We start from the raw sequence: 26,062 nt of genomic DNA, 5'->3' as shown, positions 1-26,062 counted from the left end.
GGATCTTTGAAGTCCAAGGGCTGCACAGGTAGGGCCTTCGTTCTCGGCAGAATCACCAGGGCCTGGGATGTCAGAACCACCTCTGTCCTCACCTCGCACCCCCGGCCCGGAGGCCTCATCCCCCCACCAGCTCGGAAAGGTTTGGTCACACCCCGGGACCCAAGGACCACACCTGGAGGCACCATTCTTGCAGAAGCTTTATTTATTCGTGGATTGAAATTTGGGGTCCAGACTCAGCTACCTCAGTGCCGTCAGCCCAGCACGAGCCACATTGACCCAGGTTGACCCAAGCCCCATCCCTGGGACCCAGGAACACTCATTTATATGATGAGGTACTGTTGTTTTGCTGGATCGTGTCCCAGAACTCTAGAGGATAATCCCACGCAAAGCAGAGGCCCGTGATGCCTAAAAGCTTGCACTGGCCACAGATTCCTGTGAGCACTTTCTCGAACTGGTCGGGGTAGGCGACAAAGTAGTTGCCATCGTCCTTCCCGAATGTGGCATGGCGCCCTATATCTGTGTATAGGTTCAGGGACCGGAAATACATTTTGTAGGAGCCAGTTATCCCTACGATGCGCTCTCCCGGGTAGAGGATGAATTCCTGTGGAGTTCCGGATGACGGACAACCAGACACGGTGGTCCAGGAGGGTCCATATCGCACCTGGATGCTGGGAGACAGGGAAGCGTTGGAGGGCCAGACCTAGGCTGAATCAGCACTCCCCAGGTGCTCTATCGCCTGGCAAGGACAGCAGCCCTGTCCCTATGGGTGCGTGTCCCCACGCACGTGGATTTGGGCTCCTGACACAGAGGTCCCGGTCTCAGACCCCTGCCCTGATGCTTTCGGGCTCTGTGATCTTGGGCTCATCACCCGGCCTCTCTGGGCCTGTGTCCTCACCTGCAAAGTGGGAGTGGTTCGGGGGGTGGGGGGGGGGAAGTCCCTGAGACCGTTGGTAAGGGGAGCTTGGAACACAGTGCCACTCGGGCGGTGCCCCCTGTTGTCACTGCTCACAGTGGGGAGCTGTCCCCGGGCCCAGCTTGCACCTTCTGAGCCCCAGATACTGAGCAGACCAGGTCACAGGTCAGAGAAGCAGGTGACTCCCTCACTCCCCTGGGAGAGTGAGTCCCTGACCCCCCACGCCTCCTCCCCCCTGCCCTGCCCACACTCTGTCCCCTACGGTGCTGGCCGCCCTCCCCAGGACTGTACGTGCAGACCCAGCGAAGGCACAAGGGGAAGAGGTGCTAAGCCCTCTCCCCAGGGTCCCGAGGCCGTGGTGATAGGGCTCCGTGGCCCTGCTCCTACTCACCTCTTCAGTATGCCCAAGGGACCTACGGCCACCCGGATTCCGGTGATTTCATATTCATGGTCTCTGGGTGTGCTGAAGTATTGGCCTCCTCCCCTCCCGTACATCTCTAGATGGATGAAGGGACGGGGTCAGGGAGAGGAAAAACCCAGACGCGAATATGTGGCTTATCCCTGCCCTGGACCGGGTGCCGCGGTGCAGGGATACGGCAGGGTCCTGAGACTAGAGTCAGTCTGCGGTCAGGGCCGGGCCCAGACCCGGGGCCTCCCGGAGCGCGCGGGCGAGGGTGGCCGCTGGGACCAGAGGGCGCACACCCGCCAGACTTACGCGTTGCCCAGCAGGTGCTCCACAGGAGGGCGAGTGTCAGCCTCAGCAGCATGGCTTCTGGAAGGCGAGTCCCAAGGCTCCTGGAGAGAAGAGAAGGACTCGGAGAGGGGCCCCGTCCGGCCCGGCCAGGCCCCGTCGTGGGGCGCAAACACAGCCTTACCTGGCGGGGAGAGTCCTGTGGCCCAGTCCCGGTCCTGCGGAGTCTTGCTCCTGGACACTCCGCCTGGCCCTATATACCCTCCCCGTCCCTGTGGGCCCCCGTCCAGAAGGAAGGAACAAGGGCCACCAGGGGGGAAGAAGGAGCTGGGCGGTGGGGGCTCTTCCTGGGGGAATCCCAGAGCCATTCTGCAGGAGCCTTCCGGACACGCTGTGTTTATTGTCTCGGCCCCGCGGCCTACACAAACAAGACGGGGCAGTGACAGGTTTTGTCTGTCGCTTCTGGGTCTCTCTCCCCAGCACGTAGACTAGAGCTGCACTTCAGACGTGGGGCGCTTTGCTGAGAGCCCTCCCCAGCTGGGCCAGAAAGGTGTCCACCCCATGGGGGAGCTGCCATCTGGAAGCCCACAGAAGCTCCCTGGGGCCCGGGGGTCCCTGCGTGGTGCACAACCCGGCTCAGGACCTTATCCAGGCCCGCGTGGAGCCTGCGGTCCCCTGGGCTTCCCCGAGCTCAGGCTGAGCTCCCTGTGACCCTCGGAGAGCTGGGCTGTGTGCCTGGTGCCAGGTGGGAGAGACCGCAGGGGCTGGCCCTCCACGGCCTGTCACCTGGCAAACAGCGCCGGTGTTGGCTTTGTGCAGGGAACGTGTGTGGCTGGGACGGGCTGGCCTCAAGGGGCCTCGGGCGGACCGGACGGCAGAGGTGACGGACTCAGGCACGGATCGGGGAGAGGGCGGTTCTCTAGGCCAGTGCCCCCGACGGCCGCTGGGGTCAGGCCGGGGTCAGGCTTAGCCGGGAAGTGACGGTACTTGTCCGGGGCTGGGGTTCTGAGGCCCCTGCTGCTGCCACCGGTCCAGGCTCCCTGTGACGGGTTGGAGCTGAGGCTGTCAGGGCCTCCACCCTTCGAGAAAAACCACCGGGTCGCGGTCATCAACTCGGGAGGGGGCACTGGAGCCACACGGCGTCCAAATCTCGGCTTCCCTGCTTCCCGGCATCCCGTCCGGGGACCTCCCGTCACCTGAGTGCCGCGATTGTGCCATCTGATGTCTGTGCAGGGGCCCAAAGACTCACGTGTACCGCCAGGCGTACGGGGTGGTTCTTGGCCGCCTCCTTTGAAATTGCAGAATATCAGGAAAAACACGCTGGTGCCTTTGGTGACGAATCACAGACGGGACGGTGTCGTCAGCGGTGGAATTCTCCACGGGCACGAAGAAGGAATGGGGCCGTTCCCGCGGCACTGCTCCTCGGCCCCAGGAACCAGGGTCAGTAGAAAGCAGGGTGTTGGGGAAGGCCCCAGTAGGTCACAAGAAAAGGGGTGCGAAGAATGGCCTCGCGTGTGCGCTGACCCGCTCTGGAAGGGCCGCTCACCTCACTGGGATCGCTGGGATGGCGGTGCTGGAGGGTGGGGGCGGGGCCCCATCTACCCGGCACCTCCCGCAAGTACAGCAGGTGTCTGGGCCAGGGGTTCGGGAACTGAGGCCCGCAGGCCCCATCCAGCACCCCCGCCCCGCCTGTTTTAGCGCGACCCATGAGCCAGAGCGCTTTCTACATTTTTAAATACTTAGAAAAGCATTGAAACGAAGAGTAGCATGCGAAAATTCTACGGCATTCCAGTGCCGTTGCCCGCAGATAACGTTAGGAGCACACAGCCAAGGCCATTCATTTGTGTATCGTCTGGGGCTGCTGTCACCCCACAGCAGCAGAGCCGAGCAGTTGCGACAGAGACTTTGTGACCCGGAAAACCTAACACGTGCTATCTCGGGCCCTTCACCCACCAAGTCAGCCGATCCCGGGTGGGTCCCCGTTGCCCGCCCTGGAGCAGAGGCAGCCTCGTCCACAGCCATTCACAACCCGCCTTCAGAGCCCCTCTCTGCTCTGGCCTTGGCCCTTCCTTGCGGCCCTGCACCCGTCTCCCTCGGGAGGCCCCTTGGGGCTCAGGCCCCTGCTGACTCAGGTTGGGAGGTAAGGGCTCCCCGACCCGTCCTCCCAATGCTCTCGCCGCTCCCAGGGGCAGTCAGGCCCACAGACGGGGCAGGCGTGGGGCGGAGGCCACGGGCAGCGAGCCCGTCCACAGGCCCCCAGAACCTGCCGGGGGGGCGGCCGGGGGCACAATAGGCCCGGGCGTCCGGCAGGCACAGCTCTGGAGGAAAGGCCTGGCGGCCACACAAAGGGGACTCTGTTCCAATCCTGCCACAGCCGCTGGGCGCTGTTGAAGGTTTTGCTGCCAGTTCACGTGCCAGGCTGGCTGGGCTTCGCTCCCAGAGGAGGCTCCGCGTGGACCGGAACTCCGGGAAGCACCACCTGGGGTGGGGGCTGGGAGAAGAGCCGGCCGCTGCCCAGACAACGGGGGTGACAGCACGGGCCCGAAAGCGCACGCGAGGTGCGTGTTCAGAGTGCGTGAACGTGCGCTCGCATACGGATGCGTCCTCCCCACGCACCGGGGTTTGCACACGGCCCGCACACACACACACACACACACACACACTCGTGCACACGTCTTTCAGAAGGTCAGCCCTGCCCCCTCAGCTACCTGCCCAGCGTGGCCCTGGGGAGACTGAACACACGCCCTCTGTCCCTGGGGGTGGAGGCATTTGCAAGGCAGTGACCTCAGCCTGCCAGGAGCGGGACACGGGGACTTCTTTCAGCAGGGGTGGGAGTGGGAGGTTGAGTCAGATCTCCCGGCCCTCTGGTGCGGGGCTGGGGGGCGCCGCTCTGTGCCCACAGCCTGAGGCACAGAGGACGAGAAGGCCCCAATGCCCGCTGATGCCACGCTCCGAGCTGAGCATTTTTTTCCACTCTGCCTGGAGAAGCTGAGCGGTTTTGGTGGAACGCCGGGACACCCGAGCGCACGTTTGTCTCATCTTTTATGGGATTAAAATCGCACTAGTGCGAGTGCAGAGAAAAAGACGGACCATCCCCAAGCGTCAACTCCAGGGGGGCAGGACATCCAGGTTCCGATCCCCCGAGGCCGTCCTGGCACACGTGTGCGTGACCCGGCGTATCGGTCGGCTGCGGCTGCTGTGACAAACAGCACGTCACCTCCCTCGGGCCTCGCCTCCAAGGGCCATCGCGCTGAGGGTGAAGGCTTCCGCACATGAATGGGGACACGCACACGCAGTCCACAGCCCTGGTCGGCCTCTACCTGGGGCTACCTGGGGCTGGCACCCCTCCCCCACTGCTCTCCTGACCTCCTTCCCGGGGCCCTTCCCGCTGATGGCACCGCTGACCTTGTGGGCTCGGCACGCTGCCGGCCCCGGGACGTCGCTGCTGCCCGAGCTTCCGACCCGCCCACGTTCTGAGCCTGCTCTCTGCTGCCTGTGTGCTACCACTCCGAGCCTCCGTCTCTTGCTCTGTGGACGGGCCCCTAACGGATGCCCCTGCATGAGGTCGTGAGGCAGAAGAGGACAGTGTGCAGGTCTCAGCAATCTGTGTTCCTGAGGACTGGGTCAGATGGCGCCCCCTGTCCCTTTCGGTATCAGGTGCCGGGGCCACATCAAACTGCTTTTTGAATCACGCGCTCGTCTCCTTCCCAAGGATGGTCAAGCCCTCCCTGTGTGGGCTGCCGAGGGCAGGAGCCCCGGGGGGCGTCTCTGGGCTGGGGGGCCACCTCCCGATAGCGAGCGGACGCCATCGACACCGCACCCACGGGAGGGCCGGGAGCTTCCCAAGACCATGGCTCTCCACCAAGGGCAGGGGGTCCGAGTGGACCCAGGCAAGCTAGAGTCTTCCAAGTATAAAGTCAGCAGACATTCTCCCCAACATTTTACTTCGCAAATATTGGAGCCTGTTACAAAGTTGAAAGAGTTTCACAGCCGACACCGGACGTACTCACACTCGGCCAATTACCATGTTATTGTTTTTGCACCGTCGTGTCAAAGTTACAAAAGTGAACAGCCTTTGGACTAACGAGGACGTGAGGAACAAAATTGGGAGGGACAACACCGGCTTCCCGAGTGTCCTAACAAATGACCACGTCTGGTGGCTCAAGACAACAGAAACGGATCCTGTCCCGGCGCCGGAGGCCGGGGTCCGGCATCCAGGCTTCTGCTGGCCGCCGCGCGCAGCCCGAAGTCTCTGCAGAACGTTCCCTGCTTCTCCCAGTTGGTGGCGGGCGCCTCTTGGCTCCTAGCTGCCCCCCCGGAGCTCATCTCTCCCCCCGCCCCACGGGTGCCGTTCCCCCGTGTGTGACTTCTCTTTTTCTCTCTCCTGGAAGGACAGCTCTTAAACTGCTTTCTACCCAAGATAATCCCAAGATCTCTACCTTGATCACGTCTGCAAAGAAAGGCCCCATTCCCGATACGGTCACATCAGTTGTCCTGAGCGGACATATCCTTTTGGGGGGCCACAATCTAACCCGTTACAGGGCATCAACCGGTCAGCCTGAGGCCTACCTGGGAGCCTCTCCTGAACCCCAGACCCACTGCCCCCCCGCGTGCAAGCGGCCAGAACCCCACCCCCAGGCCCCCTGAGACCCTGGCCCCCATCCACCCAACCCCACCTGCCTCTCTCCGGTGAGAGGCCCCTGCCATAGAGCTGGGGCGCAACCCTCTCAGAGAATTATTCTCTTTGTAAACATCTTGCCGTTCTCTGGAGTCTGGAGGTGTCTGGGGGGAGCAGGCACATGTGTGTGTCCAGGTCCCCGCCCGGCCCCACTCTACCTATGCTTCCTCCTGCCTGCCCTTGAACCTGCCTTTCCAAACAGACTTCTGGAACAGTGTTCAATCAGAAAAACGGCTATTTCCAGAGGATGGGGTTTAGGACCTTTTTCGATTTCTCCCCTGTCCTTTGTATGGTTTTGATTTCTTTGGGAAAGACTGGACCACTCCTACAAAAACAAAATGATAACATTTTTAAAAACTGGGATTTTTTTTTTTTAACCTATAAGCTTACCAAGGCCATAGAAGTGGAAGCCCTCAGTGTCAAAAACACTGTAGGAAATAGGCCCCTCTTACTGTGTTGGGAGTCTTTCTCGTGGTTTAGAAACCTTTGAAAACAGGAAGCCCGTGTGACCAAAGCACCCATGGAAAAGTTAGCCTAAGAAACGATTAGGAGGGTGCACCGAGATTTATAAAGATTTACATGGAGGTGCTGTTTTATTTTTTTTTAACCTCACGTATTTATTTCAGAGAGAGAGATAGCGGGGAAGGGGCAGAGAGAGGGAGAGAAAATCCCAGGCAGGCTCTGCCCGGACACGGCTGATGCAGGGCTCGAACTCAGCAACCATGAGGTCACGGCCGGAGCCGCAACCAAGAGTCGGACGCTCAACGGACTGAGCCACTCAAGCGCCCCAGAGCTCTTTTCACAAACAAGTCTGGTTCCGTAATCACAGAGCCACTTGGCCCGTGATGGTAAACGGCCGTCCCGGCAGCGGCGTTTGTCAGGCGGGAACCAGCAGCCGCGGGCAGCGTGTGACACATCTTCAATCTCCCGACCGACCGCGGCTCCTGCACAGGAAACCAGCCTGCTCTGTGGGCAGATGCCCTGCGTGCGAGGCTTTGCACCTGGCCTTCGGACGGGGCAGGGACAGACTTCCTGGGGACGGAGAGGAGGGGTCCGACACAGAGGCTGCTCAGGCTGGACACGGAATGGGGCGCACGGCAACGGGAGGCAGGGGGCCGGGGTCCTCCTCCCACGGAAACAAGTGTGTGCAAACTGTGTTTCAGGCACCTGAGGTCCCCTGCATTTCCGTGGGCCTGCTCGGTGAGCAAACATCCAATGAGGAAGCAGCACTCCCTCCCCTGCAGGGAGCGCCAGGCGGTGTGGACGGGGCAGCCGCAGCTCGCCAGGTGCCCCCTTGTGGCGGAGAGGGCACACGGCGGAGACAGGAGCTGAAAGACCAGAAGCCACCTGATCCGGGGATCCTACAGGAGGGGGCGGAGGGCGGGACTGCCCGGACCCAGCTGGGCCCAGAGACACGGGGCAGCTTCTCACACGTCTCTGGTGAATCTCCCCAGTCGAGGGTTCCACGGGAACCCTCAGTTCACTTCGGGAACACTGCCCACTGCATATCCTCGTGCAGGTTTCTTTCTTTCTTTAATGTTTATTTATTTACTTGGGGGGGGGGGGCGGCATCCAAGGGGGAGGAGCAGAAAGGGAGAGAGAATCCCAAGCAGGCTCCATGCTGTCAGTGCGGAGCTGGACCCGGGGTTCGAACCCACGCACCATGAGATCATGACCTGAGCCAAAATCAAGAGTCAGACGCTTCACCGGGTGAGCCTGTCAGGAGCCCCGCTCTGGCTGCAGGGAGTATGGCCGGAGTTGCAAAATATGAGTCCGCAAACAAAAATGCAGTTAGGCGAAGGTCCTCATACTCGAGCGGGAATGAGGCCCGGACTCCAGAACGAAGCTTCTTTTTATTAGGATAATTGCTAAAAACTGCGTGCGTCAAGTCAGCTCCGCTAGCGTGTGAATCAATCTAATGGTTTAGCTTTTCAAGGTTGGGTTCCGAGCTCACCGGTTTCTATAACACTAGGAAGGGTCAGGTGTGAAGGAGGGTCCGGCCCTGGACAACGTTAACGGCTCTAGGCGCTCCTTACCGGCCGCAGGGCGTTCAGCTGTGTAGACATGTCCTAAGGCCTTGCGCCTTCTCCAGCCCTTCCCTTCGGAAGTCTTTTCCTTTGATGCTTCTCTCCTGCCTCTCCCACACCCTCTTACAGATTTCTGATGCATTTGACCCCCACCAGAGTCCTAGAAAGGTCCTACGACAAGCGAAGTTCACTCTCCCAGAAGTCTGCGGGCACGAGATCGCTTTACAAGCAACGTCTATTAACAGCCTTTGGAAACAAGAGTCCGTGGAAAACGCGTGAGAAGCCACAGCTGCGGGGCACGTGGCGCGGAGGAGGCCCGTGGCCAGGGTCTCACGCCGGGGCCTCTCGGGCTGGGAGCTGGCGTCCTCGGGCCACCGGGTGCTGATGGGGAGGAGGCTGGTGGTGACAGGTGACGACGATGACAGCCGATGCCTGGCGTTGTCCTCACTGCTTCACTCACTAGCCCGGTTCGCTCCCCCGGCGGTGCCGTCCTCACCCCCGCCGCCGGGCACAGAGTGGCCGCGAGACAAACGCCGCCTCCGGCCGCCGCGCGGCTACGAGCTGGAGCACACACCGGCTGATTTGGGACCTTGGGTTTGCTGCCCTCACCCCTGGCGCTCCTGATTGTCCTTCGTCGCTTTCCAGGACGAAGACACGTGACTTCCACGCCCCATTTCCACTGCCTTCCACCTCTTAAGTCTTTCTCGCGTCCCTTCTGTCGCACAATCTCCTCACGTGGCCTCACTGCACTCTCTCTCCTGACCCCTTCCGGTTTAAGGACCTTGTGATGACACCGGTCCCACCTGGGCCATCCGGGATGACCTCCCCATGTCCCATCCTTGGCTCATCTGCAGTGTCTTTCACCACGAAAGTGACGTCCTCAGTTTCCAGAGACGGGGATGCAGACGAGCAGGGGCTCTGTGCTCTTGGCCACGACAGGTACGTTCCTCGGGGAGGAAGGCGGGCGACCACCGGGGAGCCTTCCTGTCCGAGAAGGACGTCGTGCTGCCCCTCCTCACTTGTTCGCTGGGTCTAGAGTTCAAAAACCTAAATAACTCTTCCTCAGATCTCGGAGACCCCGCGGCACCTCCTGCGAGCGCCGCGCTCCAGAATCCCGGCACCGTCGCACGGTCGCAAGCGGCGGCCCTGACGTTTGTCCTTAAAAAGCGGCGCAGGAACAGCGGTTCGGTTGGAAGCAGGTGGCCTGAGTCTGCATCTGTGGAGTCTCTTCCGTAAGCCTGAGGAAACGTCACTTGTCCACACACCATCTCAGGAGATTGAGGGCACTGGACTCTGTGGAGTGAACCGGGGACCCTGAGCTGCCCCGTGGTGACCCCGGGGCCCAGCGCGGACGGTCCCCCAGGGCTCACTCCCACCCCGGCCCGGACCCGTCCAGCATCACCTGCACCGCAGGACGGGGAGGCGGGCGGCCATGGCCAGACCTCCCGGAGCCTGTCACTGATTCCCGGAGGGGTCACGGAGTGTCTCCACCACGAAGGCGCGTGGCTGCACCGTCGTTGCTGGGCCACCACGGGCTTTAGGACCGCCCACCGAAGGACCGCAAAGCTCCTAGCGACACACTGAGAGGTGGCACGAAGGACCGTAAGGGGCGTGACGAGCAGGGTGACAGAGCGGAAGGGGCGACGTCGCAAGGGAGGTCCGGAGGAAGAGCAGGCGGCCACCAGGCAAAGGAGGGAACATTCTAGACAAAGGGAACAGCATCTGCAAGGATCCCAAGGCAGACAAGAGCTGGTCTCACGGGTGCCACTTAACAGTGTGAGTGGAGGGGTGAGGGGTGGCGGGAGACGGCCAGGTCCCTGCAGGGGTGGGGGGCCCAGCCTGGCCACGGGCCCAGGAGCAGCGGGGAGCCACAGTGAGTTTCCAGCGTCTGCTTGCCTTGCCGCCTGTGGACTCGAACCCCTCCCGCTGCGATGGAGGGAGGGAGGGAGGGAGGAAAAAGAAACAGGGAGACCCATCAGAGGCCGTGGTGGCCCCGAGTGAGTCGACAGGGAGGGGAGGGGGGCCTCTCCGCCTGGTGGGAAGACTTCGGTCTGGTGCGCCCACTCTCCCTATTGGGGGAACCAGGGCCCCCTTCCAGCCTTCCTCCCGGGATGTCGGGTGAGCAAGGGGGTTTGCTTTGAGGGGAGGCCGAGCCGTGTCCCTGCGGCTTCTCCGCTCCAGCAGGACTCTGCCTCCGCTGCCCTCGGCGGGAACCCCCTCGTTTGGGCAAACGTCATCGGGCTGCTTCCCTCCCTGCCTCGGTTTCCCTGCTCCTCACTGGGGCCTCCCGGCGTCACCTCCCAAGTAAACCTCCCACACCCCAGTCCTGGTCCCGGGTCGGCCTTTCGGGGACAGAGGTAGGGCCGGGAGCGTCTGGCGTCTGGGTGGAGGGTCGCACCGGCATGAGCACCGGGGGGCTCGGGATGCTCCCCCCGCTGCACCCCGCTCCGGTCTTCCTGGCCCCCAGCGACCCGGGGGTGACTAACGTCCTCCCGTAAACTATCTTTCCGATTGAACCAACCAGAGAGGGCTCCGTGGTTCGTCACCCAAACCCGAGTGGCGCAGACAGCTGGAGCGAGATTTAGGAGTGAAGGACTGGATCCCGGGGGGACCGTGAGGGTGTCCGGGGAGCCACCCGGGGCCACAGAATGCTCTGCGAGGCATCGGTTCCAACACGCTAAGGAGTTTATTAGAAAAGGGACGAGGTGGGGGACGGGGCCTGGCTCAGCAGATGGCCCCAGCTCTCAGGACTCCGCTGGGCTCAGGCCGGCTGCGGGAGCCCGGCCCAGAGCACGGCGAGGGGCAGGAGCAGCCGAGAGGGGACTGGCCTGGGGGCGCCGCGGGCCATCAGCGTCCGGATCCAGTTGAAGTGCCTACTGACGTTGGTGTAGACCCCGGGCCGGTTGGGTCTACCGCAGCCCGATCCCCAGCTCACGATGCCAACCTGAATCCACACACCTCTCTTTTCGCAGGCCAAGGGGCCACCGGAGTCACCCTGGGGAGCGGCGCGGGTGAGCCAGGCTTGGCGGGGAGTGGGGGGGGAGGGCTCCCGAGGGCCAGTGGAGACGGGAGGGACAGCAGGAGGGGCTGGGAGCCGGGCAGACCGGGTGCACATCCTCCCCCCCACCCCGGAAGTCAACAAGCCTCAGTTTCTGCCTCTGCGAAGTGGGGCACTGGTCTCTACCCTCTGGGGTTGACACACGGACCAAATGAGGCGCGGGCCGCCCTCGGGCTTGGGGCTGGGGTGGAGAGGGACACTCACGAAGCAGGAATCCTTGCCTCCTTGGGAATCGCCGGCGCACACCACGTCCCCCCAGATGTCGTAGCGGACCAGGGGCTGTGTGTACAGGTAGTTACACATGGTGGTGTTGATGATGCCGACCTGTACTTCCTGGAGGAGGTAGGGGGCTGGCAGCACTGCCCAGGGGTCGAGGGGACAAAGAAAGACGGCACCCTGAGCCTCTCTTCTGCCATCTGCTTGGGACAGATGGCACAGGCCACGGGGGAGGGGGGAGGGACGAGGGTCCCTGGGGCCAGCAGCACCCGGCACGTCGTGGGGGACGGACCCGCTGCCGCAGCTCATCGCCGAGGCCCGGCTTCCCTGCGGGCGCGTGCGGATGGCAAGCGGCCCCCGAGCCGGTGGGGAGGGGCCGACACAGGCGAGCAGGGTTACGGTCACTGTGCTCAGCTGCCCGTCAGGCCTTTCTTGGGGCCCCCGTGGCCCTCCTAGGGCGCAGCCTGATGGGGACCCACCCTCAGGGAAGGAAAGACTCGGCGGGGAGGGCTGCCCCTCCCACCCCCAGCAAAGCGCCGGGGAAGCGTCAGAGCCCGTCGTGAACCCAAATCTGTCCGATTCCTCAGCGTGGGCCCGAGCCACCGGCTGATCCGTCCGAGGACCTCACGAGGATACCACGGTTAACGTGTAGGTGGAGCCTCCGGTCCACCAGGCACTCTGCTGAGCCCTCAGGTAGGAACCTCTTTAAATTTCAGAACCACCCTCTGTGCTGGGAACCGTTTCGCCTTGTTCTGCAGATGAGGAGGCCCAGGCACAGGGGGAGGAGGTGCCTGGCCTGGGGTCTCCCAGCCTGAAGGAGGGAGAGCTAAGCCTCCCAGCAGGCAAGGGGGGTGGCGGCCAGAGTCCCCTCCTACCTTCTAGAAGGAGGCGGGAGCCTGGGGCCGGCCCTGACTACCCGTCAGCCTCGGGCCAGGGAGTCTGGTGGCCGAGCCCCTTGGTTCACACCCACTCAGCCCTTTGGGGCAGGAGAGATCTGCAGGGGGAGCAGAGGGGGCAGGGGGACACTCTCTCCAGTCCCTTGTAGGGAAGGGACAGGACCCCAACTCTAAAGGAAGGCAGGACTGGCGCGGGTTTCTCTCTCCGCCCTGCCGATCCCCGACGTGTGACCTCGAGGACACGTTGTTCTCTCGGCCAGTGAGCCCCGGCTTCTCCACTGACTCCTTCTGGGACCTTACGGCCACTTCTGTCCGTCTCTCCCTTTCCTCATCGATAAAGCAGGTATAAAAATGGCCCCGCCTCGTTCGCAGGTAAGGTCCAGAAGAGAGACCTCACCCTGCTCGGTCCTCAGGGTCCAGAGCCCAGAACAGTGCCGGCACGCGGCGCGCCCTCGAGGAGCCTTCTCTGCCATCGCTGCTGAGGGAGGGGTGCTGCCGGAAGGGGCCAGGCCAGGGACGAGCATAGGGGGCCGCCCAGGCATAGGAGCCAGGCCCTGTGTGTGGCGCTCAGGACCCAGGGCACCCCGGGGCAGAGGTGCACGGGTGACGCTTCATGCTGGCCCAAGGACCGCCCCCCACAGATTTAGTGGGGAGTCAGAGAAAGGAGACGCTTTGACGTTGAAAAGACGGACAACGGGCTCAGGACTCCAGGCAAGGAGACAGGGTGGCAAGGCAGGTAGGTGCAGAAGGTACGGAAGAGCCAAAGCGGGGAGGCGGGATGGCTGGGGGCTGGGTGGGCACCCGTGCTGAGCGGAAAGAACGCACACATAACCACTGAGGCCTTTCTAACGCGACCTCCGCCACCCCCGACGCCCTTGCAGGCTGGGTGCGGAGTGCGGGCCTGGGCCCAGCTGGCCTCCCTCTCACTGTGGCTTCGGGCTCACAGTCTCTGGAAGGCAGAGGGAACGGGGTGTGGGGACAGGAGGTCCTGCCCTGGCGGGGGGGGGGGGGGCAGGCACTGCTGGGCAGCCCCCAGGAGGGACCCAGCTGCACAGAGACCCAGGTGGGGGCTGCTGAAGCCGCTGTGGACAGAACAGAGGAGCCCGCAGCCCCCCTGCCCCACCCCCCCCCCGCCCCCAGCCTCACCTTGATCTTCTCCGATGTTCCCCCAGCCCGTCACCCAGCAGTCAGTCTGGTTCTGGAACTCAGAGGAAGAGGCCGCAACACAGACGGGGTGGATGTACTTATTGTAGGTGACGGAGGAGGACAGCTTCAGCAGGGCGATGTCAGAGGATGACGCCCCCAGATACATGGGGTTCAAAATGATCTCCTCCACCTGGTATCGGTTGTGGTAGGCCTCCAGGTTCCAGACGGACGGTGAGGCAGACAGCTCGCCAAACTGCACGGACCACTCAAAGGGATCAGTGTGCCTGGCAGGGGAGGAGCGGGCGGTCAGGGGTCTTTACAGGAGGGAGGGGCCCTGAGCCCACCTGAGGTCTTAGGGCCTGGGGGCAGCAGCCTGCCTCCGCCTGAGGTGTGGTCACCTCAGCCAGGGGGCCGCCTCCCACAGCCGCCCTAAAAAGGAATGAATCGATGCTCGGGACCAGACACTTCCCGTCACCACTGTTGCCGCAGGCCAGGCTCTGTGCCCAGAGCTCACCCACCCCGGTCCGCCCCGTGGTGCACCTGCACCGGGGGAGGTGGGATGAGGAGGGGGCGGCTGGTGCTGCCATTCGGGGAGAAGACAGAAAAGAACACGACACAAAAGGGCACGGGAATGCTGTAAAGAACGTTCTGGAAAAGACGGAACAGGGTTTTCTCACGTGGCTGCAGCGGGGCCCGGGGCTCGGGAGCATAAGAGAGCTGAATCCGCACGCGTCGGGCCCGGACGACGCGGCCCCCCAACCCCGGGTCGCAGGGCCGCCCGCCCCCCGACTCACTTTTCAAAGCAGTGCGCGGCCGACAGCACCCAGCGGCGGTTGAGCAGGCTGGCGCCGCAGTGGTGGGCGCCCCACAAGCGCAGACTGCCCTGCCACGGCCAGCGCCCCAGCTCCGAGTCCTTGCCGCCCACCACGCGCGTCGTCGAAACGGTTCGGCGGCCGCAGGGCCCTGGGACGGACGCACGGGCACGCGGCTGAGCCGCACGACCCCGGCCGCCCCACCGGCCCGCGCGAGCCAACGCGAGGGGCCCCTGGGAAAACGCGCGCGTCGGGGCCGCGCCGCCCAGGGACCGGGGGACCTCGCGCCCCTCCCCACGTGGCGCGCGGGCGCCGCCCCTCCCACCCCGCCCCCCCCCCTCCCCGGGGCCCGGCAGTTACACGTGAGCAACGACGAGTTCTCGAAACCTGGGCGGGGAGAGGACAAGATGAGGCGCCCCTTGCGCTCCGGCTCAGGTGCCCTGCGCGGGGAGGCGCGCGTCCCGGGCGCCTTACCTGGAAACGGCCGGTCCAGATCCTGAACGCCTGGGGGGCCCGGAGGGGGGATGGCGGGCGGCCAGGTGCGCTCCCCGCGGTCTCCACGCGCCCCGGCCGTCCCCCACCACCCCTGGGGCGGCCCGCAGCCCCCGCCTCAGCTCACCCTGTCCCCGGAGCCCCGCTCGCACCAACAGCTGCGCCAGCAGCAGCGCCCGGACGCGCGCGCCCATGGCCGCCTCTGCCGCCTCGCGGCGCCCCCTCTGCTTCCGCCCGCTCGGGGCGCCCCCGGGGGGGGGGGGGACAGGGAACGCCCGCGACGCTCCCCCCACCCCCCCGCCCCCAGCGGGACCGGTCCGGGTCCGAGGGCTTCGAGCTGGGTACCCCAACCACACCGTGCCCCCAAACGGTTCTTGTCTGCAGCCCTGGGATCCCGGCTGCCCTGCCCGTTGCCCCCTTTCCTCCACCCAGCGCTTCTTCGGGGAAGGGCCAAGGCCCGGTCCCCACCAGGACCCCCGTGAGAGCAAGTCCTCACCGAGCGCCCGCTGGGGGCCTGGCGGTATTGGGCAGAGCCAGGAAGAGAAGATTCGTGTTTTCCCTTCTTGGAGAAGACTCGGGGAAGTGATAGTCTCGGGTCTCTTCCCCACCTGAGCCCACAGGCAGGCTAGTCCCTGCCAAGCCTGGCTGCCCCCTGGTGGCAGGCTCCCGCCCCCCCCCCCCCTTCCTCTCCTCCTCCTCCCCACCTCCTTCTCTCCCCCCTTCCCCACCTCCTCCAATTTAAATCTTGGAAGTTGAAACCCCTTTCACAAACTTTCTTTCCTGCCCAGGTCCTTGGGGGAACAAAATGGCCCAAATGAGAGAGACACCCCTAGGCTATCTATCTCCCAGTGTCCCTATGACCAGTGACTCTCCTAAGCGAGGTTCTGGGAGGCTGTGCCTTCCTGGTGCCCCCGTCTGTGTCCTAAGCACTATCAGGGGTGTGGTGGGATTCACAAAATGATGAGTTTCCCAGCACTGGCTTCTGGGGTCCCTCCAGTCAGGGGAGCCAGCCTGGACTAGGTGTCCCCCCTGTGGGAGCCCCGCTCCGGGGCCTGACCCCACAACACGCTCAGCTGGGCCTGGGTGGTGAGCGCCCAAGGGATCAGGAGCAGGTGGCACAGGAGGGAGGGTTCCCCGCGGTGTCCTGGATCCAGGGCACCCTGAGAGAGACGCTGGTGACACCCGGGGTGCTGGGTGACACGAAACTTCCTCCAGAGGGTGAAGCTGGCCTGTCGGCACGCCTCCTTGACTTCATACACTGGGGTGTCTCCCGCAAGTCAGCTGCAGAGTGGGGCCTGCGGGCATGGGCTCCAGCAGATGGGCTCAGGGACAGAACGGGACCGGGTCCCTGGCACGGGGGCGGAGTTCCCTAAACGGTTCCCCTCTGTGGCCCTTGGCACCACAGCACTTGTAACTGGCCAATCTCCTGGGAGCTCCCTGCGGTTGGGGCCAAGTGTGCCACATGGCCCGAGTCACAGGGCCGGCGACTGCCTTCTGGCGCCTTACAGGGACCCCAGGCAGTCCCTTGTCCACTGCACCCCGAGGGAAGGCTGCGGCCCCAGGTCTTGCCAGAACCATCCCGGCTCTCCCAGTGCGCGACAGCCCCACCCCTTGCCGGTCCCCTCCCCTAGCGAACCCCGGGCTGGCTCCAGCCTGGGGTCGCCTCTCCCCGCAGACTCCTGTCCCAGGTCCCAGAGAGGTGCACGACAGGCTCCCTCACGGCCGGGCTCGGTGCTAACGTCACCCCTCAGCGAAGCTTTCTCTGCTGGCTTCCCGTCTACAGCGAGCTTGCTGCCTCCTCCCCCTTGGAGGGCTGTTTCACTACAAGCCGCGCTTCCTTCCCAGCCCTTTGAAGCGTCCACGGCCATCTGGTTTGTCGCGTGTGCATCTGCCCATTGGCTGCCTCCCGGGCCCATGAGGGGCAGGCTTGGTGTCTGTGGAACCTAAGGGGTGATGGAGCAGTAAAGGGAGGGGTGGAAGGAGACAAGGTAGACGGAGAAGAGGGGATGCAGGTTGGCGGAGCCTCTCCCAGGGTGGAGGGGGTCCCTGTTGTCGCCGTCCTGGAGGGACCTCCGGGTCTCCTGGCCCAGGAGGAGTGCTGTGGTGGGGGGGGGGGGAGCGCCAGGGGGAGGCCAGTGGCCCGGGAGTGGCCCCTCCACGCTCCGTGGGGGATGTCTGCCCTTTGGGATACAGAGGCAGGGTGTGCAAAGCCCAGGGGGGGTCCTGGAGGTCCCTGTCGTCCTCTCCTTCTCCCTATCCTTGCTGCCTCGCCTCCCCCCCACTCCCCCAGGCGCCGGCCCCAGAAGCAGCCTGGAGAAGGCGGGCGGCGGCAGCCAGAGTCCACGTCTGTGGTCACACGTGCAGGAGGGGCTCGCACTCGCCCCTGGCGGGCCACCCGGCACGCTGTTCCAGCTGGCACGCGGCCGTGGGTGCGTGGCGCGCACGGCGATGACCTCGGGGGTGAGCCCGTGGCTCTGGCGTGGATGCCGGATGCTACTGGGGTTCCAGCTCGGGCTCCGTTCCCCCAGGGCCGGCTGCCAGGCGGGAGGCCCACTCTTCTGCCTGGGGCTCGGGGCTCGGGGCCGTCCTTGGCCACAGCTCCCGCATCCCACCCAGCTGTGGCCATCCCGGCTGGGCCCCGGGGCTGGGGCCGGGAGTACCTCCCTGGCTCTCTGGCCATCGGGAGACAACCCTGACGGAGACATACAGGCCCTGTGCGTCCAGAGAAGGCTCCAGAGGGGGCTGCGGGGTTCGGAGGAGCGCGGCAGCAAGGACAGGGGATGCTGCGGAGGAAGCCCTGGAGGGGCGGGGTGGGGGGGCCAGAGGGGGAAGGGTTCTCAGCATGCTGCCTGTGGGGAGGGAGCCCCTGCCGGAGGTGACCCCTCGGCTGCCCGTGGGCCGGGGTGGGGACGCCCGGGACGGAGGCGGAGGGTCCCGCTGAAAGGGGGCCCAGCCTGCGCTCGTCTCCTCCCATCCCCTGCCCTGGTTGTAAACTGCGGGGGCGTCCGGTCACTCGCACCCCGGCCTCAGGTCCCAGCCCTGTGTCGCCTCCTCCAGCTGCCGGCTCACACGCGGCCCCTGGAGAGACAGGCTGGGGAAGGAGGGCGAGAGCCGGGCGGAGAGCTCAGCCTGGCTCTGATGTTCATACTTGGGGTGACGTGGATGCACCCCCAGCCCTGCCATGACCCCACTGAGCCTGGGGACGGGGCTGCGAGAGCGAGCGGGCTTGGGCAAGCCCTGGAGCTTGAAGTCCTCGGTTTCCCTGTCTGAGAAAAGTGGGGACATTAGTAACGCGGACCTCTGAGGGCTGCCGTGAGCTTGTGGTGACACCCTGGGGGTAAAGCTCCCACAAACAGGAAGTGCATTAAAAGACATCCTTCTGGGGCCTTGAGGCACGGGGCGGGTCACCCATCCTTCTGCCGGCTTGTCTTTATTGCCTCTCACATCGACAGGCCTGCAAAGCCACCAACCCAGCACGGGGAGGGGGGGGGGCGCTGCGAACCCCAGTTCCGAGAGCCCCAGAGACCCACCACAGGAGCCCCCGGGCGTGGGTGCACCCTGGGACTCAGATGTGACTGGTGGGTGAGGAGTGGGGAGACCGGGCTCTGTCCCCAGGGGCTCACAGGCTGGCAGGGCGGGCAAGGGAAGCTCGAAGCCCATGGGGGATGCTCGAAAGGTGGGGCCGGGCCACGGGCCACGGGGTCTGAAGTCGGGGAGATGTGGGTATGGGGTGGCTTCCTGAGGGACAGAGGCCAGAGAGGGTCCCTGAGGACAGAGGGTGGGCGGCCGGTCAGGCGAGGCCCAGGGAGACGAGCGTGTCCCCCAGCAGATACAGAACCAGCAACATGCCAGGGAAGAAGATCCCGGCAGGGATCGGAGAGAAGTTTCTGGCGTCCGGTGCTGAGCCCTGGATGGTGTTGACAATCCACGCGGTGTAGATGCTGACGTTGATGTACACCCCCGGCCTTTTCGGGAGGGCGCAGTCATGTCCCCAGCTCACTATGCCTGCCTGGGTCCAGACTCCACCAATGTCGCAGACCAGAGGCCCTCCGGAGTCACCCTAGAGAGGAGGAGGAGTCCAGAAGGGTAGGGCCAGAGGGGCTGGGCTGCTCACGGGAGGAAGTTCCCAGGGGCCTCGCCAGGCCCACCAACCTCCCTTCCACACTGCCGGCTAGGTCTAGTGCAGGGAGGGTCGGTGGGCTGGGTGTTTCTGGAAGGCGGCAGAGGTCTGGGAATTAGGGGTGAAACCCCTGGCGGATGGAACACCGTATTCTCTAAAGAAAACTGCATTTCAGAGAAGGGGCTCTGAGGAGCACTTCTGTGTCGCTAACAAAGTTGCTTGGTTTTTGACGAAAAAGTCTGTGATAATACTAAGGGGGCACGTGAGATAAAGTGTGTTTTGCTTATAAAAGCAGACAAGGAGGGGGCGCCCGGGTGGCTCAGTCGGTGAAGCGTCCGACTTTGGCTCAGGTCACGATCTGGCAGTTTGTGAGTTCCAGCCCCGCGTGGGGCTCTGTGCTGACAGCTCAGAGCCCGGATTCTGTGTCCCCCTCTCTCTCTGCCCTCCCCGACTTGTGCTCGTGCTCTCTCTCTCTCTCAAAATAAATAAACAGTAAAAAAAAAATTTTTTTTTAATAAAAAAAAAGCAGACAAGGAAAGACCAAAGCAACCCAGACCAGAAGCGATGTTGCCCCTGAGGACAAGTTGCTCAAAGGCCCCGAGTGTTATTTTTTTTGGAGAGAAAAAAGACATTTCTGGCCCAAAAAGAAAAAGCTTTAGGGAGAGAAAATACGGTCACGATTTGTTTAAGTGTGTTTGCAAGTATTTCACGTTCTGATAATATCGGTGGGATATTTAAAGCAAGACCGGGTCCAGGAACTTTTTTTTTTCCTTTTCAAATTGCCCTCGGTATGTATGTATTTGAGAGAGAGAGAACGAGCACGAGCAGGGGAGGAGTGGGGGGCGGGGGGGGAGGGAGAGAGAGAGAGAGGGAGAGGTAGAATCCCAAGCAGGTTCCATGATGTCAGCGCAGAGCCCGATGCGGGGCTCGATCCCACGACTGGGATCATGACCTGAGCCGAAATCAAGAGTCGGACACTCAATCCACTGAGCCCCCGGGGCGCCCGACCCTGGTATTTCAAACGACGTTGCCCTCCTCCGCCCTGGGAGTCCTCGGGGGTGATGGGGAGTGGGAGACCCCGGCCCCCGCAGGGGGGTGGCTTGCTCACCCCGCAGGCGTCCTTCTGGCCACTCTCGAAGCCGGCACAGAGCATGTCCTGGAGGATGACGGGCCCCGGGCTGACGGTGCCGGAATTCTCCAGATAGTAGTGGTTACAGGTCTGGGTGTCAATGAGGGGCAGGTACAGCTCCTGCAGGGTGAAGGGTGGAGGGAGCGCTGCGGGGCGGGGGGGGGGGGGAGCAGAGCAGAGCTCAGAAGGGAGGTGACCGCCTCCTGGCTCTCAGCCGCTGCTTGTCATTTCTGCCTGTCACTCTTCTGCTTCTCGAGGAGCGGGGACCTGCGTTTGTGTCCGGGAAAGCCTGGCAGGAAGAGCCGCTGTCCCCCTCCCTCTGGCAGCGCATGTCAGGGGTGGGGAGCCCTCCCCGGCGGCGTTGGCCTCCCTCCCCGGGCCCGGGCGGCGGGGTAAGCTGGACGCACCGTGGGGTGCGGGGCAAGAGCCGAGACCCTGGCCAGAGAGTGTGGTCAAGTCGCTTCCACCAAATGACCCTTCTCTTCTTGGCCCCCCAACGCTCAGGTCAAAAGCGGGTTGAGTGTGGCCTCTGAAAAATTCATGTCTGGGGCGCCTGGGTGGCTCAGCAGGTCGAGCGCCCGACTCGACCTCGGGTCAGGTCGCGATCTCGTGGGGACGGTGCGGAGCCTGCTTGGGATGCTCTCTCTCCCTCTCTCTCTCTCTCTCTCTCTGCCTCTCCCCCACTTAGGCACGCTCTTCTGCTCTGTCTCTCGATACATAAATAAACTTAAAATTCGTGTCCGCACAGCACCTCAGAAGGTGACCTTCTGTGGAAATAAGGGCTTTGCAGATCGATCAGTTGAGATGAAGTCATGCGGGATCAAGGTGAGACAGAAAAGGGGAGCACACAGAGCAGAGGCCGTGGGAAGGTGGAGGCGGGTCCCCGGGGGATGTGGCCATGAGCCAAGGAACTCCAAGCATGTCCCGGAACCACCAGAAGCTGGAAGGAGCCGGAAGGCTCCTTCCCTGGAGCCTTCAGAGGAAGCCCGGCCCTGCCAGCATCTTGACGTCAGACCGTGGCCTCCTGAACTGTGAGAGAACAACATTTCTGTTGTTTTAACCCCCCCCCCCCCCCCGGTTTGTGGTAGTCTGTTATGGCGGCCAAGGACAAGGTGACATTTCAGCATGGCGCTGACGGTGGTGATGGCTGCTGGCCCACCACGTATCGAGAATTCACTCTTGCCAGGCCCTGCCGGGAGCTCCCGAAATGCATCACTCCGTGTAACCCTCACGTTAACCCCGCGAGGTTAGCCCTGGAAGCTCTACTTGTCCAAGGGGGGGAAGCCACAGCCCAGCGGGGCTGGTGGAGGTCACCCAGCCAGGACTGAGGCCAGGAGAGCAGGCCCTGGGTCCCATGCCACCAGGGCAGGGGTCGTGTGTAAATTCTGCAGACATATAAGGGACATCGGCACTGGGCAGTCAGAATGTTCCGGGCCCCAGCCCGGGCCAGCATTCCAGAGCTCTGCCGGGGCCTGGCGTTAGTCCTTTGGTTACGGGGTGCTGGGAGGGCAGACCGGGGAGCCTGACGGAGGGTCTGGGGCGGCAGGCTGCTCATTCATGGCAGCATTTCAGTGGCTCCCCTCTGCCGTGTGCAGGCTCCACGTTCGTCCTGTATGAGTGTGGTGGCGGGTGCGGCCAGCCCTGGGGAGGGGGGAGGCCCTAGGCCCCGTCAGCATTGGTCCCCACCCAACACCTGCCACACGCTCAGGGTGTCCTTACGTAGATTTGTGGCGACGTTCCCCCAGCCGGTGACCCAACACCAGGTGCCGTGACCCAGAGAGTCTCCGGGTTTGGGGAGGCAGACTGGAAGGATGAGGTCAGTGAAGGTGACAGGTGCGGCCAGCCGCACCAGGGCGACGTCGGCTCTGTTGTTCTCCTCCCAGTACTCGGGGTGCTTGATGAACTGGGCCACCGCGCGGAGCTCCTGGGGCTCCCCGGCCTGGGGGTAGGAGGAGATGGAACCCAGCAGCACGAAGTAGGCGGACAGGGGCTGCTTCCTGGAGATGGGAGAGTCGGGGTGGGGGGGTGAGCGCTGTGCCAGGGTCCCATGGGCGGGGACCGGGGACGATCTTGAGTTGAGGGTCCTGATGCTACAGATAGACGGCTTTGCGAGCTGTGCGCATGCCAGAAATGAGAAGTGCCCCGCCCAATCCTGGGACCACCCCTGCCGGACACCCACGCCCCCCTCTGGCGACTGTACCCCAGGCCCAGGAGGTGGTCACCTGCCCAAATGCTGCCCAGCTAGTGAGCGGTGCACTTGAGGCCTTGGCCTCTCAAGGGATGTTTCCGTGTGGGGGCCTTTGGTTTCTGGGAAGCGAATCATTTCTCGGCGGGTGGACGATGGGAGGGCCGGACGGTCTGTCTCCTCCCTCCCTCCCCCCCCACCCCCCCGCCAGTGCCCAGCCTTGAGGACAGGGACCATCCTGGGTGGATAAGTGACGACCCTCCTCCGCCTGTCTCCAGATGGGCAGAAGGCTGTGGTTCACACGGAGAAGGGAGGGGGAAGGGCAGGTCCCGGCCACCCCGGCACACGCCTGTGCCCCCCCAAAGATACTCACTGATCGAAGCAGTGGGCTGCAGTCAGCACCCAGGCCTCGGTGATCAGGGAGCCCCCGCACACGTGCTGTCCGTGCTCCCTCAGGCTGACCTGCCACGGCCACTGGCCCGGCTGGGCATTCTGCCCCGACACGATGCGGCCTGACACGTGCGGGCGTCCGCACACTGCGGGGTGAGTCCATGGGCCACTTATGCGTGGTCCCCTCTGGGCTCCCCTGGCCCTGCAGACCCGCCCTCATGTATCCCTGCTGCTCAGGGGTTGGCACCCGGTCCCTTCTCCTCAGGCCACACGAGGTGCAGTTCTTTGTGACGTAGGACCCCGTGCTCCAGGGGAGGACTCGGGGCGGTGCCCCGCAGCTGAGCTGGGGGAAGCAGGAGCTGGGGCCCTAAAGGGCTTGGCCACGCTCGGCTCCTGGGACAGCCCGAACGCGGCTCAGTGCGGGCGGACGCTGAGGTCTGGGGTGGCTGAATGAGGGTCCCCTCCCCCTCCCCCTCCCCGCGTCTGGGCTCCTTGGAGGACCTGCCCCGCACAGGCTAGAAGGCGCGGGGCGGGGATCACACATCGGCTGCACCTGCCCCTCCTCTCGGCACCCCGATATTCGTCCTACCTGAATCCAGGCCTGTCACGCTGGCGTTCACCAGGGAGAAGTTGGGTGGGAGAGCAGGGGGGCTCCCCTGCAGAGCCACGGAGAGGAGGGAGAGCAGGCTGGCGGCGAGGGCCGGCGACATGGTATGTCCCAGCCACCACTTCCGCGGCTGGCTCTTGGGGTCAGAGTCCTCAGACACTCGGGGAGAGAAGATGGCCGCAGCCAAGCCCAGGTTCTGGGCTTGTCCTGGGGTGTGGCTGACTCCTCCACGCCTTGCCCTTGGGGCTCGGCTCCGCACTGCTCCTGGGCACAGGGTCCTTGGCCTCCGCCACGTCTTCGGCCAGACGCTCGGGACCTTCCCTCCCCCGCCCTGGCCGCACTGGCCTCGTGGCACCAACCACGCCACCACTTACGGGGCTGGCACCGCTTCCCGTGTTCTGGCCTGTGTCCCCCGTGTCACATCCCTCCCTATTGATTCGCCAGGCGCTTTTATCCCCCTATGCAGCAGAGGAAGGGGAACTCCCGTGGTGTAATGACTCACCGGAGGCCGTACAGGTGACAAAACCACATACCTCGGTGCTCTGTGCTAGGGCCTCTGGTGCCCTGAAAAGGGGAGGGGCGGGAGAGGAACCGCAGACCCGAGGTCACACCCCAGTCTGCTGCAGAGTGAGAGGGGCCCGTGATCCACGGGGGTAGAGCAGCGAGGAGGTGCCCCTGTTATCTCTCCCTGACCGCAAACAGCAAGCGCCTGGATGGCCGCTGCGCTCCCCTCGCCTCACCTCTGTAAAGCCCCGTGGGTGGCCGTGGCCGAGAAAGCAGAGCTGACCAGCCTAGGGCGCCGGGCGGGGAGGGATGCAGGACACTTGCCCTGGTGGCTAAGTTTTCTCCTTCTCTCCACAAGCAGCCGTCCTTTCTGAGGCCCCCGCGCCACCTGGCCTACGGGCACCTCCCTCTCCAGAGGGCTCATTCCCCCTGGGGGGCCATGGTGGGGCTCTGAGCAGCCCCAAACACCTGATTTAGGTCAAAATCATGTTCAGTGAACGCTTTGGCGTTACTGCCTTTTCCACCTACCTGATCTCTTGATTTCTGAGGGGAGAAATGTGAATTTCCTAGCATCTGGAGTATTAAGCACTTAAAAATTTTTTTTTTTTTTTTTTTTTTTTTTTTTTTTTTTTTTTTTTGCTTGATGTATTTCAAAGCTCTGTTATTGGGGGCATAAGGGCTCATGCCTCACGTCTTTTCAGTGGCTTGTGACGTGTCAATGTTTTCATTCCTTTTCCCCCCAAAGTTTATTTATGGGTTTATCAACCCCATGAACAGCGAGTGAGATCATGACCTGAGCGGAAACCAAGAGTTGGACGTTTAACCAGCTGAGCCACCCGGGTGCCCCCCGCCACCCCGTATTTCATTCTTAAATCTTGGGTTCATTTTCATCTCGTGGGCAATTTTGTCACCAATTTTGTCACAATAAATATATATATATTTTTATATTAAAAAATTGGAATTTACTTGCTAGAATACTCGTACAATAGGAAAGCACATGTTAACAGTATTATCGATTTTTGTGGTTGCAAAAGAAGCTTAATATGACTCCCCGATGCCTTACGAGGATCAAGGCACATCCTGCCTGCTTGAGATTGTTTTTTTTCTTTAGTTTGGCCCCAGAAATTCTGCTTGAGAACTCCTAGATTATCAGAAGTATGTAAGAGCCAGAGTAAAGCTGATTTAAGGACGTTACAAGGGGACTTATCATCATCACAGTGAGTGTTGCTTAAAACCCACACCCACTCAATAACCCTTTTTGTGTTCACAGGTCACCGGTCAACTGCTGAGTGTGAGACTGAGGAGGTAAAACACGCACAGCCTTGTGCTGGGGTTGGAATGTTTGTGTCCCCTCCCCCTCCCCCCAAGTTCATCTATCGGAATCCGTATGTTGAAGCCCCAGGTGATGTGTTTAGAGGTGGGACCTTTGCAAAGCAATTAGGTCCGAAGGGTGGAGCCCTCAGGAGGGGGATCATTGCCCTTATAAAAGAGACGCAGAGAACTCTTTCAACCCTTCTGCCCTGTGGCCACGTGAGGACACAGGGCAATGGCAGCAGCTATGAACCAGGAAGGAAGGGGGCCCTTACCAGACACCTTGACCTCAAACTTCCAGCCCAGGAACTGTGAGAAATAAATATTCGTTGTTTATGAGCCACCCACCCACTTTATGGTATTTTGTCAGCCAGCAAAGCGTTTGACTCAGAAATGATGTCACGTCCCTCCTCTTCTACGTGTCTGCCGAGCTCGTGGTGGGAACTCGGTCTCCCCGTGGACTTACATAAGCTAGGCCAGTTCACACTCCCGGACAGACGCCTGGGACATCTGGTGCCAACATCAGGACACCTGTCTGTCTGCCAGTCTGCTGCCGGGGAGTCTAGAACTTGGCCTTCTCTTTGTCGTTTCTCAACCCTTGATTTCATTTTACTTAACACACTTCTTGGTTTGTATTCATTTTTTTATGTTTTATTTATTTTTGAGAGAGACAGAGAGAGAGAGAGAGAGAGAGAGTGCGCGCGAGCAGGGGAGAGGCAGAGAGAGAAGGAGACCCGGAATCCGAAGCAGGCTCCAGGCTCCGAGCTGTCAGCACAGAGCCCGACGCGGGGCTCGAACTCATGAACCGTGAGCTGAAGTCCGACGCTCAACCGACTGAGCCACCCAGGCGCCCCTTTTCCTGCCTAACTCTTGTTTAGTGTTTGTAA

At 62.8% G+C, this 26,062-nt stretch overlaps 3 protein-coding genes across 8 annotated transcripts; all 3 read right to left on the bottom strand.

Moving 5' to 3' along the window:
* Positions 1 to 212: 212 nt before the first annotated feature.
* On the bottom strand, positions 213 to 2,158 carry ZG16B (zymogen granule protein 16B). The gene is made up of 4 exons (XM_042971951.1): positions 1,789 to 2,158; positions 1,629 to 1,708; positions 1,305 to 1,410; positions 213 to 668 (listed from the first exon to the last, which is right to left on the bottom strand). The coding sequence occupies exons 2-4, from the start codon at positions 1,678 to 1,680 to the stop codon at positions 317 to 319; spliced, it is 510 nt and encodes a 169-aa protein (XP_042827885.1). The 5' UTR covers positions 1,681 to 1,708; positions 1,789 to 2,158; the 3' UTR covers positions 213 to 316.
* Positions 2,159 to 10,976: 8,818 nt separating this feature from the next.
* Positions 10,977 to 15,159, bottom strand: LOC107181234 (testisin-like). Of its 6 annotated transcripts, XM_042972260.1 has the most exons (7): positions 15,057 to 15,138; positions 14,912 to 14,941; positions 14,798 to 14,824; positions 14,420 to 14,588; positions 13,626 to 13,909; positions 11,572 to 11,726; positions 10,977 to 11,304 (listed from the first exon to the last, which is right to left on the bottom strand). In XM_042972260.1, the coding sequence occupies exons 1-7, from the start codon at positions 15,121 to 15,123 to the stop codon at positions 11,071 to 11,073; spliced, it is 966 nt and encodes a 321-aa protein (XP_042828194.1). In that variant the 5' UTR covers positions 15,124 to 15,138; the 3' UTR covers positions 10,977 to 11,070. The 6 variants fall into 6 exon arrangements, with proteins under 6 accessions (XP_042828194.1, XP_042828193.1, XP_042828192.1 ...); XM_042972259.1 differs by lacking the exon at positions 14,912 to 14,941 and having other exon boundaries at positions 14,798 to 14,911; positions 15,057 to 15,159; XM_042972258.1 differs by having other exon boundaries at positions 14,798 to 14,941.
* Positions 15,160 to 18,719: 3,560 nt separating this feature from the next.
* LOC102961850 (serine protease 27) lies at positions 18,720 to 23,463 on the bottom strand. The gene is made up of 5 exons (XM_015545031.2): positions 23,343 to 23,463; positions 22,737 to 22,899; positions 21,898 to 22,175; positions 20,158 to 20,324; positions 18,720 to 18,989 (listed from the first exon to the last, which is right to left on the bottom strand). Exons 1-5 carry the CDS (start codon positions 23,461 to 23,463, stop codon positions 18,720 to 18,722), a joined length of 999 nt encoding a protein of 332 aa, XP_015400517.1.
* Positions 23,464 to 26,062: the final 2,599 nt, after the last annotated feature.

The sequence above is a fragment of the Panthera tigris genome, chromosome E3 (genome assembly GCF_018350195.1).
Source record: "Panthera tigris isolate Pti1 chromosome E3, P.tigris_Pti1_mat1.1, whole genome shotgun sequence".
Taxonomy (NCBI): domain Eukaryota; kingdom Metazoa; phylum Chordata; class Mammalia; order Carnivora; family Felidae; genus Panthera; species Panthera tigris.
Note: the sequence above shows the minus strand (reverse complement) of the source record. Positions and strands in the feature narration are given on the sequence as shown.

Bases quoted from the DNA above. Each gene is read 5' to 3' on its own strand.
- ZG16B (XM_042971951.1), bottom strand. From the start codon at position 1,680: ATGCTGCTGAGGCTGACACTCGCCCTCCTGTGGAGCACCTGCTGGGCA. The intron at 1,411-1,628 runs GTAAGTCTGGCG...TCATCCATCTAG, and splicing joins GAGCACCTGCTGGGCAACGC to AGATGTACGGGAGGGGAGGA. The intron at 669-1,304 runs GTGAGTAGGAGC...CCTGTCTCCCAG, and splicing joins CCCTTGGGCATACTGAAGAG to CATCCAGGTGCGATATGGAC.
- LOC107181234 (XM_042972258.1), bottom strand. From the start codon at position 15,123: ATGGGCGCGCGCGTCCGGGCGCTGCTGCTGGCGCAGCTGTTGGTGCGA. The intron at 14,589-14,797 runs GTAACTGCCGGG...CGTCCGTCCCAG, and splicing joins GAACTCGTCGTTGCTCACGT to GGCCCTGCGGCCGCCGAACC. The intron at 11,727-13,625 runs GTGAGGCTGGGG...ACCCCTGGGCAG, and splicing joins GAACATCGGAGAAGATCAAG to TGCTGCCAGCCCCCTACCTC.
- LOC102961850 (XM_015545031.2), bottom strand. From the start codon at position 23,463: ATGTCGCCGGCCCTCGCCGCCAGCCTGCTCTCCCTCCTCTCCGTGGCT. The intron at 22,900-23,342 runs GTAGGACGAATA...CTCACCCCGCAG, and splicing joins CGTGACAGGCCTGGATTCAG to TGTGCGGACGCCCGCACGTG. The intron at 18,990-20,157 runs GTGAGCAAGCCA...CCTCCTCTCTAG, and splicing joins GCCAGAAGGACGCCTGCGGG to GGTGACTCCGGAGGGCCTCT.